Source organism: Vombatus ursinus, unplaced genomic scaffold (assembly GCF_900497805.2).
Source record: "Vombatus ursinus unplaced genomic scaffold, bare-nosed wombat genome assembly UNPS02014796.1, whole genome shotgun sequence".
In the NCBI taxonomy this organism is placed as follows: Eukaryota; Metazoa; Chordata; class Mammalia; order Diprotodontia; family Vombatidae; genus Vombatus; species Vombatus ursinus.
The window spans coordinates 150,323-165,279 of record NW_020954574.1 but is presented as its reverse complement, the minus strand read 5'-3'; the positions used below and the strand labels follow the sequence as shown (position 1 = coordinate 165,279).

The 14,957-nt window shown below is 36.5% G+C and overlaps 1 protein-coding gene across 1 annotated transcript in view; it reads left to right on the top strand.

The window, feature by feature from the left end:
- The window catches only part of NLRP1 (NLR family pyrin domain containing 1), a 35,109-nt gene that overhangs the window by 13,716 nt on the left and 6,436 nt on the right, over positions 1-14,957 (top strand). The window contains exons 5-8 of the mRNA XM_027870252.1: positions 5,458-5,529; positions 6,255-6,340; positions 10,559-10,721; positions 11,193-11,413. Coding sequence (XP_027726053.1) covers positions 5,458-5,529; positions 6,255-6,340; positions 10,559-10,721; positions 11,193-11,413 — 542 coding nt within the window. The remainder of the gene's footprint in view (positions 1-5,457; positions 5,530-6,254; positions 6,341-10,558; positions 10,722-11,192; positions 11,414-14,957) is intronic.

The window sequence follows — 14,957 nt, the reverse complement described above, 5'->3', positions numbered from 1 at the left end:
ACTGAGTGCCTCTGGTAGTGTGATATCATCAATTTCTCCCAAGAACCATCCCAATAAGGTGAGCTGGGTCATATATTCATATGTAAGGATTTCTTTCGGGCTTCTTGCCTCTATATTCTCCAAGTTTAGCTAGTAGACTAATGTTCCCGAGATATCATTTTCATGTCCTACTCTGATTAAAAAACAGTTCATGGTTTCCCATGGCCTAAAGATCTCCTTAGTCTGGCATTAAAACATCCCAGATTCTGGCTCGATTCTCCCTTTCTGGGCTCATCTCCTATACTTCCCTAGTATGAGCCCTTAACTCCTTCAAAAATCATCTGACCCATTTTGCATTTCTGAGCTCCAATTAGCTTCAATCTCTCTCTCCCTCTCTCTCCCCTCATTAAAAGTATAGTGTGTGTATGTATTTATGTATATGCATATATGTGTGCATGTATATACATTTGTATGTATATGTGTATGTCTATATAGGTATGTATATATTTATATACATGTATATGCATGTAGATGCATGTATGCATATTTTATATGTGTGTACACACATACACACATATATATAGATATATATAGATACAGATATATATGTAGATATAGATATAGATATATATAATCTCAGCAGTGATCAAATATTTATTAAGTGGCTACTATGTGCCAGGCAGTGCTGGGGATACAAACAAAGGCAAATGATAGTCCCTGCTCTCAATTCATTAACCTGTTCTTTCTCTATTTTATTGATATAAGCATTTAGAGATATAAATCTTCCTCTGATTACTGTTTTTGCTGCATCTCATAAATTTTGGTATGTTGTCTCATTATTATAATTATCTTTAACAAAAAATATTTATTGTTTCTATGACTTATTCTTTGATCCACTTGATTTTTTATCTGTTTCCACGGTCCTTTATTAAATGTAATTTTTATTGCATTATGATCTAAAAAGGATACAGTTGATATTTCTGCTTTTTTTTGCATTTAACTATAAAGTTTTTATGTGCTAATATATGGTCAGTTTTTGTAAAGGTGACATGTACCACTGAGAAAAAGACATATGTCTTTCTATTTCCATTCAATTGTCTCCAGATGTCTATCATATCTAGCTTGTCTTGACTTCTTTCTTATTTATCTTTTGGTTAGATTTATTTAATTTTGAGAGGGGTATTGCTATTCATTTTCACCTGTAATTCATTTACCTTTCCCTTTAAAAATATGGATGCTATAGCATTTCGTGTGTATGTTTAGTACTGATATAAATAACTTAATTATCTGTATCTTTTAACATAATATAGTTTCCCTGTTTATCTCTTTTAATTAAATCTGTTTTAGCTTTAAATTTGTCTGAGATCATGATTGCTACCCATTTTTTTTGGTTTGGTTTTGTTTTTGCTTCAGCTGGAGCATAAATTCTACTCCAACCTTTTATTTTTACTTTATGTATGTCTCTCATTTTTAAATGTGTTTCTTGTAAACAACATATTTTTGGGTTCTGGGTTTTGATCCATTCTAAGGTTTCCATTTTACGAGTGAGTACATCCCATTCACATCCCTTCATCATTTCTGACGGAAAATTAGTATTCCCTCACATTTCTATACTATAACTTGTTTAGCCATTCCCCAATTGATGGGCACTCCCGAAATTTCCAATTATTTGCCACCTCAAAAAGGGCCGCTATAAATATTTTTATACATCCTTAGAGTTTGTTTTGCTTAGGACTACTCCCATCCTTAGCCTACTCTCCCTATTATTTACCTCCTTTCCCTTCTTCCGGTTCTTTCCATCTCCCTGTTGAAGGAGACACATTTTTATATCCAACGCCATATGTCTGTACATATGTGTCTGTATTTTTTCATCATTTTATCAGTTCAGATAAGAGTAAGAGAGAGGTTGAAGAAATCAACTGTTTACCCCTAACCCCATTCTCCTTATTTGTACAGATGCACTTATACACCTTGATTATATGAGATCATTTTCCCCATCCTTCCTCTCTCCTTTCCCCTCTAGTGCATTTTTCTTTCCCATTTCCATTCTTCTTTTAAGATTATCAAAACATAACAGAACCATTCCCAAGCCCTCTGCCTAATCAGAATTCCTCTTTGAGTCCCTGATTGTTAGAAGGTTCTGAGGTGATACACGTCTCATGTCCCCATAATAAAATGTGGAGAGTAGATCCCTGATTTGTTCCTTATGATTGCTTGATCACATCAACTTTTTTGAGTTTTTCTTGACTCCTGTTTGTATTTCAAAGTTTCTACTCAGATCAAATCTTCTATTTCATTATTCTTTTTTTCCCTGTAGGATTATACTAGGTTTTACTAGATATGTCACTCTTGGTCATAGGCCTATATTTTTTGTCTTCTGGATTATCACATCCCAAACTCTCTGCTCTTTTATATTACTTGATACTAAATTGTATATGATTTTGACTGGCTTCTCAGTACTTGAATTCTTTCTTGCTGGCTGCTCTGTTATTTTTTTTCCCTTTGATCTGGATGCTCTAAATTTTGGCTATGATTTTCAGACAGCTTTAATTTTGGGGTTTCTGTCAGGAGGTGACAGGTGGATTATTTCTATTTCTACTTCCGTCCTCTAATTCAAAGATATCTGGGCAGTTTTCTTTCGTGATTTCTTGAAATATAATATCCATTTTTTTTGGTCATGGCTTTCTTATATTATATTATCTCTCCTCAGTATGTTTTCCAGGTCATTGTTTTTGCTATGAGATACATTTTCTTCTATTCTTCAATTTTTTAAACTTTGTTTTAATATTTCTTGTTGTCTCAGGGGTTATTACCTTCTCTATGGACTATTCTAGTTTTCAGTGAGTTTGTTGCTTGGGTAAAGTTCTGTGACTCTTCTGCTAAGTTGTCAATTACCTTTCTAATTCTTTTTTCCTTAGCTCTGACTTTTCCAATATTTTCCTCTAGCATTTTAATTTCATTAAAAAAGTAATTCTTAAAAAACATTCTTGCTTTATTCCTTCCTGGAATTCTAGTTGAACTCATGCCCAAACTGTGTTTCTCTTTGAGGCTTTGCGTACAAATGTCTGGAATCATTCTCTTCTGGGTTTGTGTCTTAATGTCCCTGTTATTATAATAGCTATTTATGATATGATTGTTTTTGTTTGTTTATTCTTCCACCCTGACTTCAGAACTAATATTAAGGCTATGCTCTGGGTACTTCTGGAGTAATTATCTGGGTGGGTAATGCTCTGCTTTCTTGGGATGTCACTGAATGTTGAGTTATTTTAGGACCTCAGGGATAGCTAAGGTTGTGGACCTCCAAACTTTCAGTGATCCCAGAGTTGTCTGACCCAAGGCAAAATCTAATCATTACTCCCATGGTCTGAGTTCTGCAAGTTCATAATCTGGAACTGGTTAAAAGCAACACACTTTTGGGTTTGCCGTAGTTGGAATTCCAATAAACTTCTGCTGCATTCAGCTACAGTCAGCCAGCTGGAAAACTTTGTTAGTTCACAGTGACATTACCATGGACTCCCCTTTTGTCTGGAATTCCTGTCTCATTATTCTACTGCAGGCTTCAGAATAGGCTGAAGGTAGAACTGAGACCCTGCTCCACTCCTGGGGTCAGAACCACACAGTTGCTGTTTGCTTCAGAACTCCCTCTTTGTTCAGTACACAACCTAGGGCCCATGAAACCCCCTCATTCTTATGACACTGTTATGTGTAAGTTCCTTCCTCAGTCAGCCCCAGACTTATAACACTGAATTGGGTATTAAACAACAAAGCTGCCAGTTGACATCTATTCTTGCACACTGCACAGCATTGGGTCCCTCAGATTTAGAACCTCTTATTGCCCTGGTGCACAGCGTCTCCCTGCACTAGAAAGTTCCACATGGCCATTTCTAGCTAGATCTCCACACTCAGTGTCTCCCCAACTCCCTGTATTCAATCTTCTGCTAAATCCTACCCATTCTACCTTTGAAACATCTCTCATATATGCCCCTTCTTTCCTCTGATACAGTTGGTCTCTTAGTGTAGGTCTTTATCACCTCACTACTGAACTTTTACAATAGCCTTTTGATTGTTCTCTATCTATCTTAAATTTCTCCTTATTCTAGTCCATCCTCCACTTAGCTGGCAAAGTGATCTTCCTAAAATGCATGTCTGTCCATGTCACTCCCTCCACATACACCTGCTCATTAGACTTCAATGACTCCATATGATCTCAAGAATCAAATATAAAACCCTCTATATGGCTTTTTAAACCTATTAAAACCTGGTTCCTTCTTACCTTTCCAATCTTATTACATTTTACTCTTTTCCACGTACTCTATGATCTAGCAACGCTGATCCCCTTGCTGCTTCTCATGGAAGACACTCCATCTCTTCATTCTACATCTTCACTGGCTGTCCCCCCTTGCCTAGAATTCTCTCCCTGCTTACCTGTCTCCTGGCTTCCCTTAAGTCTCAGCTAATATCCTACCTCGCACAAGAAGATTTCCTTGGTCCCCAACAATACTAGTACCTTTCCTCCAAGATTACCTATAATTTACCCTGTATATATACACATTTGTATGTACATAGTTGTTTGCATATTGTCTCCCCGTTAGAATTTAAAAAACTTGAAGGCAGGGACTATTTTTGCCTTTCTTTCTACCACCAGGTTTAGCATAGCTCCTGGCACAATAAGTACTTGTTGACTAGACTTTACTTGAAAAATTTCAACCTTCTCTTGGCTAAAACAAGAGAGAGATTTTTTTTCTTTGTGCATTTTTTTATTAATTTATCTTGATTTATCAACAATCACTTCCATAAGCCATTGAGTTTTAAATTTCTCTCCCCCTCCCTCCACACTTCCCTCCCCAAGACGGCACACAATCTAATATAGGCTATACATATACATTCTTATTAAACATATTTTCACATTAATGGTGTTGTAAGTAAGAATTAGAACTAATAGGAGGAACCACCAGAAAGAGGAAACTAAGCACAACAGAAGAAAAAAATAGCAAATAGTATGCTTTGATCTGCATTCAAACTCCATAGTTCCTTCCTTGGATGTGGGCAGCACTTTCCATCATGAGGCCCCTAGATGTCCCAGATCCCTGCATTGTTGAGAGAGGTTAAGTCCATCAAAGTCAGTCATCAGTCAATGTGGCTGTTACTGTGTACAATGCTCTCCCAGTAAGAAAGAGATTTTTATACTTGGACTACACAAGAGAGGGGTATCATAGTTCCTGCCCTGATAGGCATTTTGTCAGTTTCCTAAATAGAGAAGATGGAGCTGGGGTTGTGAAAGAGTTAAAAACCCAAGAGAGGAGTAGTGGGGGAGATAAATGTGAGCATTGGTTCATTTATGTCTGAGATTTTCTCTTCTTCTTCCCTGCCCCCCCACCCCCAGGGACTAGGTAGTGTAGCAGCCTCCAAAATTAATGAGTGAGAGAATCTCACTAGAATCAGAACAGGGAGAATATGATTTCTTTCCTATTTCTACAGGCTCCCTCTCACTGAATTAAGCAAAGACATGAAAAAAGATCTTGAAGCCCTGCTGAAGACAAAGCCTTCCATGTAAGTTCCTCATGTGTGATATTTGTGTCAGATGCTTATCTCTTAGAAAATACTAATACATAGTCTTTTAGGGTTACACAAGCATATTTAAATGTATTGACATACATCATACACATGCATGTGATCACAATTCAATTCAACAAATTTTTTTTAGCCTAAGCACTGCTCTAAATTGCTGGCACAGTGCCTAGCACAGAGTAGATGCTTAATAAATGTTCACTGATGACTTGGGAGTGCAAAGATAAGCAGTGAGTACACACACACACACACACACACACACACACACACTCCTATGCTTTGCTTCACTGTCTATGAAAGTCAGGTGAAATAGTGTAGAGTGTTGGACTTTAGGAAGACCTGAATTCAAATCCTGCCTCAAAACTTATTATCTCTGTGCTACTGGGCAAATCATTTAGCCTCTCAATGTCTTCATTTTCTTGTCTGTAAATCAATGACTTCAAAGATCCTTTCAGCTCTAAATCTATGGTCCTTTGATTCTTTAAGCATGCTCTCTCCCTGAGCTGTGACTAAAGTACAAGTGTTTCAAGGGAAACTTGTCTCAAAAGATATTCCTAATGACATCATGAGCAGTTAGGGTTAGGGTTCTTGACATGAGAAAGCACATGAGAACTCCAGGGTCAGTGTCTATGTCCAGACACTAGGATATTCTCTTTTCTTACCTCTATCAACAAAATTTCAACTCTGATTACCTATTATCTTTATAGAAAAAATATAGAGACAATTCCTGATGTTGACATGAAAAAAGAGAAATGTCATAATTCTCCACAGGAGCATCAGAAGTCCAGACCAGGTAATGAAAAACCTAAGTATTATGAAGCTTAGCCTAAGCTATTGCAACAGCCTCCTAACACTTTTTTCTACTCTCTCTTCTTACCATACTCACACTTCCAGATTAATCTTTCTCATTCCCAACTCTGATATTGTCACTATCTTGCCAGTATCACTGATGAATAAAACTCAAATCCTTAGCCTTACACAAAGGCTCTTCAGCAATCGGTTCCTATCCTATCTTTTTAGCATTATTTCTTAATGCTTTGCTATATAAACTTTCTGGTTCAGAAAATTTCTCTATTCACTGTCTATAGGGTGATAGTTCTGTTGGCACAGTGGTAGAACACTATGCCTGAGTTCAATCCTGCCTAAGATATTTACTAGCTATGTGACCCTGGGCAAATCACTTAACCTCTGTTTCTCTCAGTTTCCTCATCTGTAAAATGGGAATAATAATAGCACCTTCTTCCCAAGGTTTTGTGAGGATCAAATGAGATAATTTATGTAAAGATCTTAGCACAGTGCGCAGCACATAATAGGCGTTTTTTTGTTTGTTTCTGGTTTGGTTTTTTTTTTTTTCTTGCTAGGCAATGGGGTTAAGTGACTTGTCCAGGGTCACACGGCTAGTGTCAAGTGTCTGAGATCACATTTGAACTCGGGTCCTCCTGACTCCAAGCTCTATCCACTGTGCCACCTAGCTGCCCCACTTAATAGGTGTTTAATAAATACTTGTTTCCTTCCTTCCTTCCTCCCTGAAAGCAGGAACTGTTTTTGCCTTTCTCTGTATCCCCTGCACTTAAGCACAGTGCCTGACACATAGCTGGTGCTTAATAAAAGCTAGTTTATTTACAATTGCAAAGTCTTGTTGATTTACCTCTACAACATCTCTTATGTATTTCCTTCTTTCCACTCACATGGATGTTATCCTAGTTCAAGGTCCCATCATCTGAGCTTAATGAATCACCTTAATAAATGCTAGTTGATTGACTGATTGTCATCTTTTTACAGAAAATGCTCATTTACAATTCTCCTCCTGAACTATCTCCTAAGCTTCAGATTTCCATTTCTAACTTTGCATAGGTATCTCTACCTTGATAACCTACCAGCTTCTCAAGATCAGGATGTCTTGCACCAATAGGTGGTAAAGTGGATGGAGGGTTGAACCTTAGTTCAAATCCTGTCTCAGATACTTGCTAGCTATGTGACTCTGGGCAAGTCACTAAAACTTCTGTCTGCGTAAGTTTCCTCATCTGAAAATGGGGATAATAGTAGCACCTATCTCCCAGTGTTGTTGTGAGGATAAAATGAGATATTTGTAAAGCACTTTGCAAACCTTAATGCCCTATATAATTTCAATTATTTATTATTATTATTACCTACCTCACAGGGTTGTTGCAAAGATCAGATGAAATAATGCAAGTAAAGTACTTTGTAAGCCTTAAAGGGATATACGAATGTTAGTGAAAAGGATGGTGATGACACACCTACATATCATCTTTCTCCACAAACTTACTCTTTTTCCTGATGTCCTTTGTCTTTCATTTTTCTCAGTCGCTCATGTTCATAAATGCAGAATTATCTTTGATTTTTCCCTCTCCATGGCCCTTCATGTAGAATAAGATGAAAAAGATCCAACATCTTAATTCTTTCTCCACAGTACCTGTTATATTTATTCTACTGTTACCATTTCCTCTGATGTGACTTTAGTCCAGGTCCTCATTACATTGAATATCTGGACTCCTACAATAGGTTACTGATCTCCAGTCTCTCCTCATTTCAATCTATTCCATATCCTGCTACTAGATTAATCTTCCTAATGTACAGGTATGACCAAATTGCTCCATTCTTCAGTATCTTTAATGGCTCCAAACTCTTTAGCTTGGTATTCAAGGCCCATGTCTGTCTTACCTCTCCCGTCTTATCTTACACTACTCTGTATCATATCTTGCACGCTTTAGAAAAAGTGAACTGTTTGATGTCCTCTTAACCTAGCTTGTACTCTCCCAAGTCTACTCACCTATGCTGGACAGGCCCTTCTTATTTCTCTTACTGCCATCATTTTACCCATCCTCCAAGGCCTACTTCAGACGTCTCCTAACATTTTGTACTTCTCTTATGTACTCACTATATTAGAATTTATGTTGTATTTATCATTATGTGTATAATGATCCCTACTAGTTAATAAGCTCCTCAAGAGCAGGTATAATTTCTTATTTATATTTGTTTCCTTTCTCGCACCTACCTCAGTACTTAATACACTGCATATAGTAGGCAGTTAGCAACAGCTACTTGCATGAACGAATATGGTTGACTGTGGAGAAACAAAGCTGGGAGTGAACTGAAGTCCTCCATCAAAAAGACTTAGGGGGGCCCATGAAACTGAAAGGCAGAAACCAACAGGGATTTTGCATATGGAAGGACTCAGGGAAAGTACATACCAAGATAAAAGGAGCTATTTTGATAAGGAAATCGATCAACATCAGAATCATCATTTCTCTATAAAGCCCTGGGAAATCCATGAGGATATTAAGTAAAAAGCTGTCCCATGATTTCTTTGCGGTAGCATATTATAGGGAGAAGGTAGAGACTATAGCAAAGCCTTGTTTCATGATTATAGGAGGATTCTGCATCTCCTGGTTTTTGCAAGAAAGGGCAACATAGGATCCTTTGATCTCCCCTTTCTCCTACCACACATCTCACTATTCTTTCTTTTCCTGTCTATTTCAATATACAACTCTTCCCAGTGGCCTCAGCAATAATAAGTAATCTTCCTAAGTAATCTTCCCCTTAGTCCTGTTTTTCCATAGTCTCAACTCATCCGTTTCATTCTCTAGGATCTCTTGGGAATCTTCACAATTCTAGGAAAAATACAAAACAGGGAAAGATTCCAGTCTTGGAATCCTATACATGGACAAGCCTTTCAAAGATCATGGCCCCTACTCTGTTTCATTGTAAATAGGATTTAGATTAAACTGTTTAGGACAGATGACTTGTATTTTATCCAATTTCAAATAATCTTTATAAACAAATACCCTTTGTCTCTGAAGCAGTATATTCAAAAGGGAAATATTCACCAAAGTTTGTTCTTTGTTTAGGGGTAGCTAGGTGGCATAGTGGAGAGTGTGCTGGGCCTGGAATCAAGAAGACTCATCTTCCTGAGTTCAAATCTGGCCTCAGACACTTAGTAGCTGTGTGATCCTGGGCAAGGCACTTAACCCTGTTTGCTTCAGTTTCCTCAACTGTGAAATGAGCTGGAGAAGGAAATGGCAAGTCACTCCAGTATCTTTGCCAAGAAAACTCCAAATAGGGTCACCAAGAGTTAGACAGGACTGAAAAAAATTCTTTGTTTCTTGTTTTTTGATTATTTTGTTACTTGTTTTTTGTATTTATCTCTTTGAATGGATAGAGTAGTCCAAATGTGTTCATCTGGATAATGCTTCTTGTCTCTTCACTTTCAGGGCTACTTGAGAACTATCCTAAACATCAAAGACAACACGACAATATGGATTTGGGTGTAATGATATGTGAGCCATTGTCTTAAGTCACTCACAGTGACCCAAATTCCTTAGGAATCTGTGGTGATCTAAATGACTAGATGAAATACAGTCAATGTGGCCAAATCACTCCTCTCTAAGCCTGGTTCTCCAAATTCAAGGAAAGCTTAGAGGAAAGAATCGTACAAATATTTAAGATAATCCCTCTGTGATGAACTTAAAAAATGTTATTGTTGTAAATAGATCAGTGTTGTTGATGGCTGCTTTACAGCCTGGCTTGGGAACTGTGTTATAAAAGAGTGGAGATGGCTAAGATCTCCCCCAAAAACTTCTCCCTTACCTTCACATTGTTTCTCCTTCCCTGCATCTTTTTTTGGTACTGTCTTCAAGCTTTCAGGAATAAGGTGCCATGATGGCCACTGGCTGTGGTCATCAGTATATCATGGAGAGGAATAGAAGTCCTGGTCCAAAGTGAATGCATAGGAGGCAAGACTTCTTTTTTATGCTTCATGATCCCGGAATACAGTTCCTTAATTAGGATGAAGACATAAAACTTATGTAGTCATGATCACACCATTTGCTCATACTACTTGAGAGAGCACTGAACACTTTATGCCTCTTTTGAGATTGACATAGTGACTAGAGACTGTAGCAATGTAGCAAGCTATTATGCCTTGATGTGAATCTGAATCAGTTTTTTTTTCTTTTCCTGAATTTTTTACATATTTAACATTTATTTCCAGGAGAAGGAACCCCACAAACAAAGCCAGAAGTGACTCCCTCACTATCCCCTTTTGACTCTTCAAAAGATAAACAGTTAGATCTGGAGAGGTGCCACAATAAGTTCCTGGGACCAAATGGACCAGTAAATCTTGAACTGATAGATAAGAACAGAAACATATACAGGTGAGAGCCAGTGGTCTCTTCACTTACTTCTGTCCTAAGGGGAGTCATGCATGGTGTATGTGACTCCCAGAAAGAGGATATAATGGTCCTCTCTCAATCTAGATGGAGCTCCCTTTTTATTTTCTTCCCTCTACTCCCCTCCATTTTCTTTAGTTCCTTTCTCCTTCCTTTCCTTTGTCCCCTCTATCCTCTTCTAAATAAATATTTAGTGATGTTTCATCTTAGCAATGTTCCTGCTTACCACAAATATTTAATGATGTTTCATCATCCGACTTGTCTTAGGCTTTTGTACTGTCTTACTGTTATGCAAACATGAGAATCAGTCTCTCCCCAGTCATTCCTTTTTGATAAGAGATAAAAGAGGTAATTGATGTGTGTAGAAATTGTATGACACATGGCCTACTGTGCAAACTGAGAATCCTTTGAAGCTTCTTCTCTTCTACTGTGACTGTCTCTCTTTGTGCTTCCCAGAGTTCATTTACCCATGGCTGGCTTCTACCACTGGCCTGATGCTGGACTTGGTTTTTCTGTGAAAAGTGAGGTGACTGTTGACATTGAATTTGGTACCTGGAATCGGCACCTGGATTGGACTCAGAAGCAAAGCTGGATGATTGCTGGTCCTCTATTTCATATCAGAGTTGATCCTGAGGTTGTGACTTCCGTGCATCTCCCTCATTTTGTATATCTCCAAGGTAAAGAGACACGAGGTGAAAATCTTATTGTGATAGCAAGGCACAATAATACGTGCAGCTACAGTTTTAATGGGCTGGTAAAGGAATATATGACTAGTCTTTAGAATTATATCTAGTTGAGAACATCACTAGATTTTAAGAAAAACAAAAACTGAGAGAACCATCCAGATTGCAGAATATAAAGCCTTATTATCTTACTCCACATTTTGTTCTAAATATTTGGTGCTAATCATGATGGAGATGGCAGTGGTAATGACTGAAGTGATGATGATGATGAAAATGATGAAGATAGTAATGATGGAAGATGCGGTGGTGGTCATGATAATGACAATAATCATTGTTGTGGTTTCATAGATAATATGTGTATCCAAATGGATGATAATTGAAACTTATTTCAGTGAGCATAGACAAGATTCTTTTATGAGATTTATTTTCTTGACCTGCTTAAATGAGTTATTGTTGTCATCATCTTTATCAACATCATCATCATCATCATTGTTCTATCATCTTCCCCTAGACTGAATCTAAGAAAATGATAATAGGAATAAGTATAAAGTCCTCAACTCAGGTTAAAAAAAATTAACTGCTCAAGTACAGAATGAAGAAAATGTGGACACGTGATTTCCTGTGAAAAAGATGTTGGGCCTTAGTAGACTGAAAGCTCAGTATTAATGGACTTCAAGATCAATATCATTTGACACTGTTTCTGGATAATATCTCCTTGCTTAGCTTCTGTTACATGGTATTTTCAAGACTCATCTCTAAGACCATTTGTCAGCAACATGGCTAGAGATTACAGTGAAGCTAAGAGTGGTTACCTAGTTAACGCAATACTTTGGCAGTGTGTGGCAATGAACTATTAGCATATGAGTGATATTTTGTTACTATAGCATGCAGGGTGGCAGGCCTATATTACCAAGGTGTCCGTCCCATCAAACAAAGGGCCTATTTTGAAAGGTCAGATATAAACGTTCTATTGTCAAAACAGGGATACTGCCTCTGCTTTCCCAGATGCAAGTGGAGCTCATGGTAGCAACAGTTCCACAGGCTTACAGAGCAAGTTTAGTAAAGGATACAACTAGAGTTATAGCTCACTCTTAATATCATAGTAGACATTCCTCTAATGTGGCAAACTGTGACCAAGACACCTATTCTTTTTCAATGTAAATTAGCTTTTATGATTTATCCTCATAGATGAGATAAAGGCCTTTTTCACTAAGACATTAAGAAGTGCAGTTCCTGTGATATAGAAGAGTAGTTCCCTTTTGGAAAGCAATCATCAAGATTAAAGCAGAATTCTTTGATATTTCTGTGGACCGATAACAAATAATAATAATAATAACTCCCACATGTTCACAGTGTGATAAAGCTAAGAGATTCAAACAACATAGTTTCAAGGGTCTGTACAACTGGAAGAAGAGAAGCCAAAATGAGTAACAAAAAAGACAATAAAAAAGATCTTCTCTTTTATTAGAGAACCATTAAAATACAAAATCATTAAAAGATAAAGGTTGAATATAAACCTAGCACATAAGCAGGTAAGCCAGTAGAGAAGGCCCTGTAAACAGAAAAATGAATAAAACCGCAGAGAAAACAAAGGATATTAAAGAAATATAGAAAAGGAAAATAAACCAGTATTGCCTCATGAAAGATAAAATGTTATGAACTTCCCAGAGACTGAGGAACAAAGCCAAAAAATTCCAATATGGTAAAAAAGAAAAACAAAATTAAAAAAATAAGTAATTAGAAATGAATATAGGTCAGCTATTAGTTATGAGTGCTAAATTTAAAAAGAATTAGCAAGGAAGGAAAAACTGAAGTAGAAGCTATGAGAAAGAATAAGAGATTTAGAACTTAAAAATACAAAACTAAAGGAAAACAGCAGAAGAGATATAAAAAGCAATAATGTTAAAAGAACACATGAGTTTTCTACAAATCCAAAGTGACTGATTTTCTGCAAATCCAAAGTGACAGGATAATCAGAAGTAACCTTTGGGTTTCCCCAAAGAGCCTGACAAATCAAAAAACCTTCAGTCACCTGCAGGAAATAACTCACTAGAATTGTAAAGAAATTTTGAACACAAACAACAAAACAATGATTTAGAGAATCCACAGATCATTTTAAGGGGTATAGGACAGGAAGTGGATAAGCATGGAACTTGCATGTACTTCAAACTCCAAAACATCTGGTAGCCAAATTTAATAATTTCAAGGAGAAACAAAAATTTTTGTAAGAAGCCAGAGAACAGACCTTCAAATATGCACAAAAATCAATTTGAATAAGACATAGTTATTTTATAATTCTGAGAACTGGAGAAGAGGATGGAATAGTATATCCCTAGAGGCAAAAGAACTCGTTTCATTCCAAAGTAGCATGTCCTGCAAATAGGAAACAAAACTGTTCCTACCTGATGGAATGATGATTTAAAAAACTCCAGAAGAATCAAAAAAGAAACTATCTGAGACAATAGCTTCCATAAAGTACCATGATACAAAATAAATCCCTAAAATCAATAGTATTTCTATATAGTAATAATGAAACCCAGGAGGCAGCATGAGTAAGGGAAGTTCTATTCAAAATACCTAGAAAATATAAAAATTATCTTCCAATCAATCTACCAAGGCATATTCAAAACTTGTACAGATATAAGATACAATTGTATAGATATAATTAAAAAATATAGGAGATATGTGCATGCTCATGGCTGAGCCAAGCTAACAATAAAAATCATGGTTACCTAAGTTAATATACAGATTTAGTGTTACGCCAATAAAACCACCAAGTGGATTCTTTATAGAGTTAGAAAACAAATTATATTTGAAAGAACAAAAAGTTAAAGGAAACAGTAATTTTTAAGAAATATGAAGGACCAGGGAACAGCAATTCCTAATCTCATATCATATTTATAGTACTCCTTTGTAAGGAGTAATCAGCTAATCTATTTTGTGCTAATTTAAAAGAAAAAAAAACAGACTGGGAAGAAGATAAGGAAGAAAAGATAAGGCAGAAAAATAAACTATTGAACTCATTTGTTCCATAAATCCAATTGTTCCGTAATTCTGAGAATATAAATTATTTTGGTAATAAATTCCTACTTGAGAGAAATACTGGGAAAACTAAAAATTGACTTGGTAGAAATGAGATTTAGAACAACATCCTACCCCCATATACTATACTAAGCTCAAAATGGATATGCAAATTGAATATAAAAGGTCATAGCAAAAAACAATTAGATGAGAATAAAATCAGGCATTTTTCACAACAATAACTAGGTAGTAAACTCTTTTTTAAAATTTATTTTTATTCTTCAAGTAACTTTTTTTAATCTTTCATTCTCACTACCTGCCCCACCCCTAAGCCCAATTGAGCAAATTTAGGAAAGAAGGAAGAAGGGAGGACTATAATTGTCTTGGCAATAGGTATTCTTTACTTGATTTTTCTTGAGTATACAGTTAGGTGAAACTCTTTTAAGCAATCATGGATTTCATTTAGGAGTCTGCATTAGTGAAATCAAAACAGTGTCATTTGCCAATAGGAGTATCT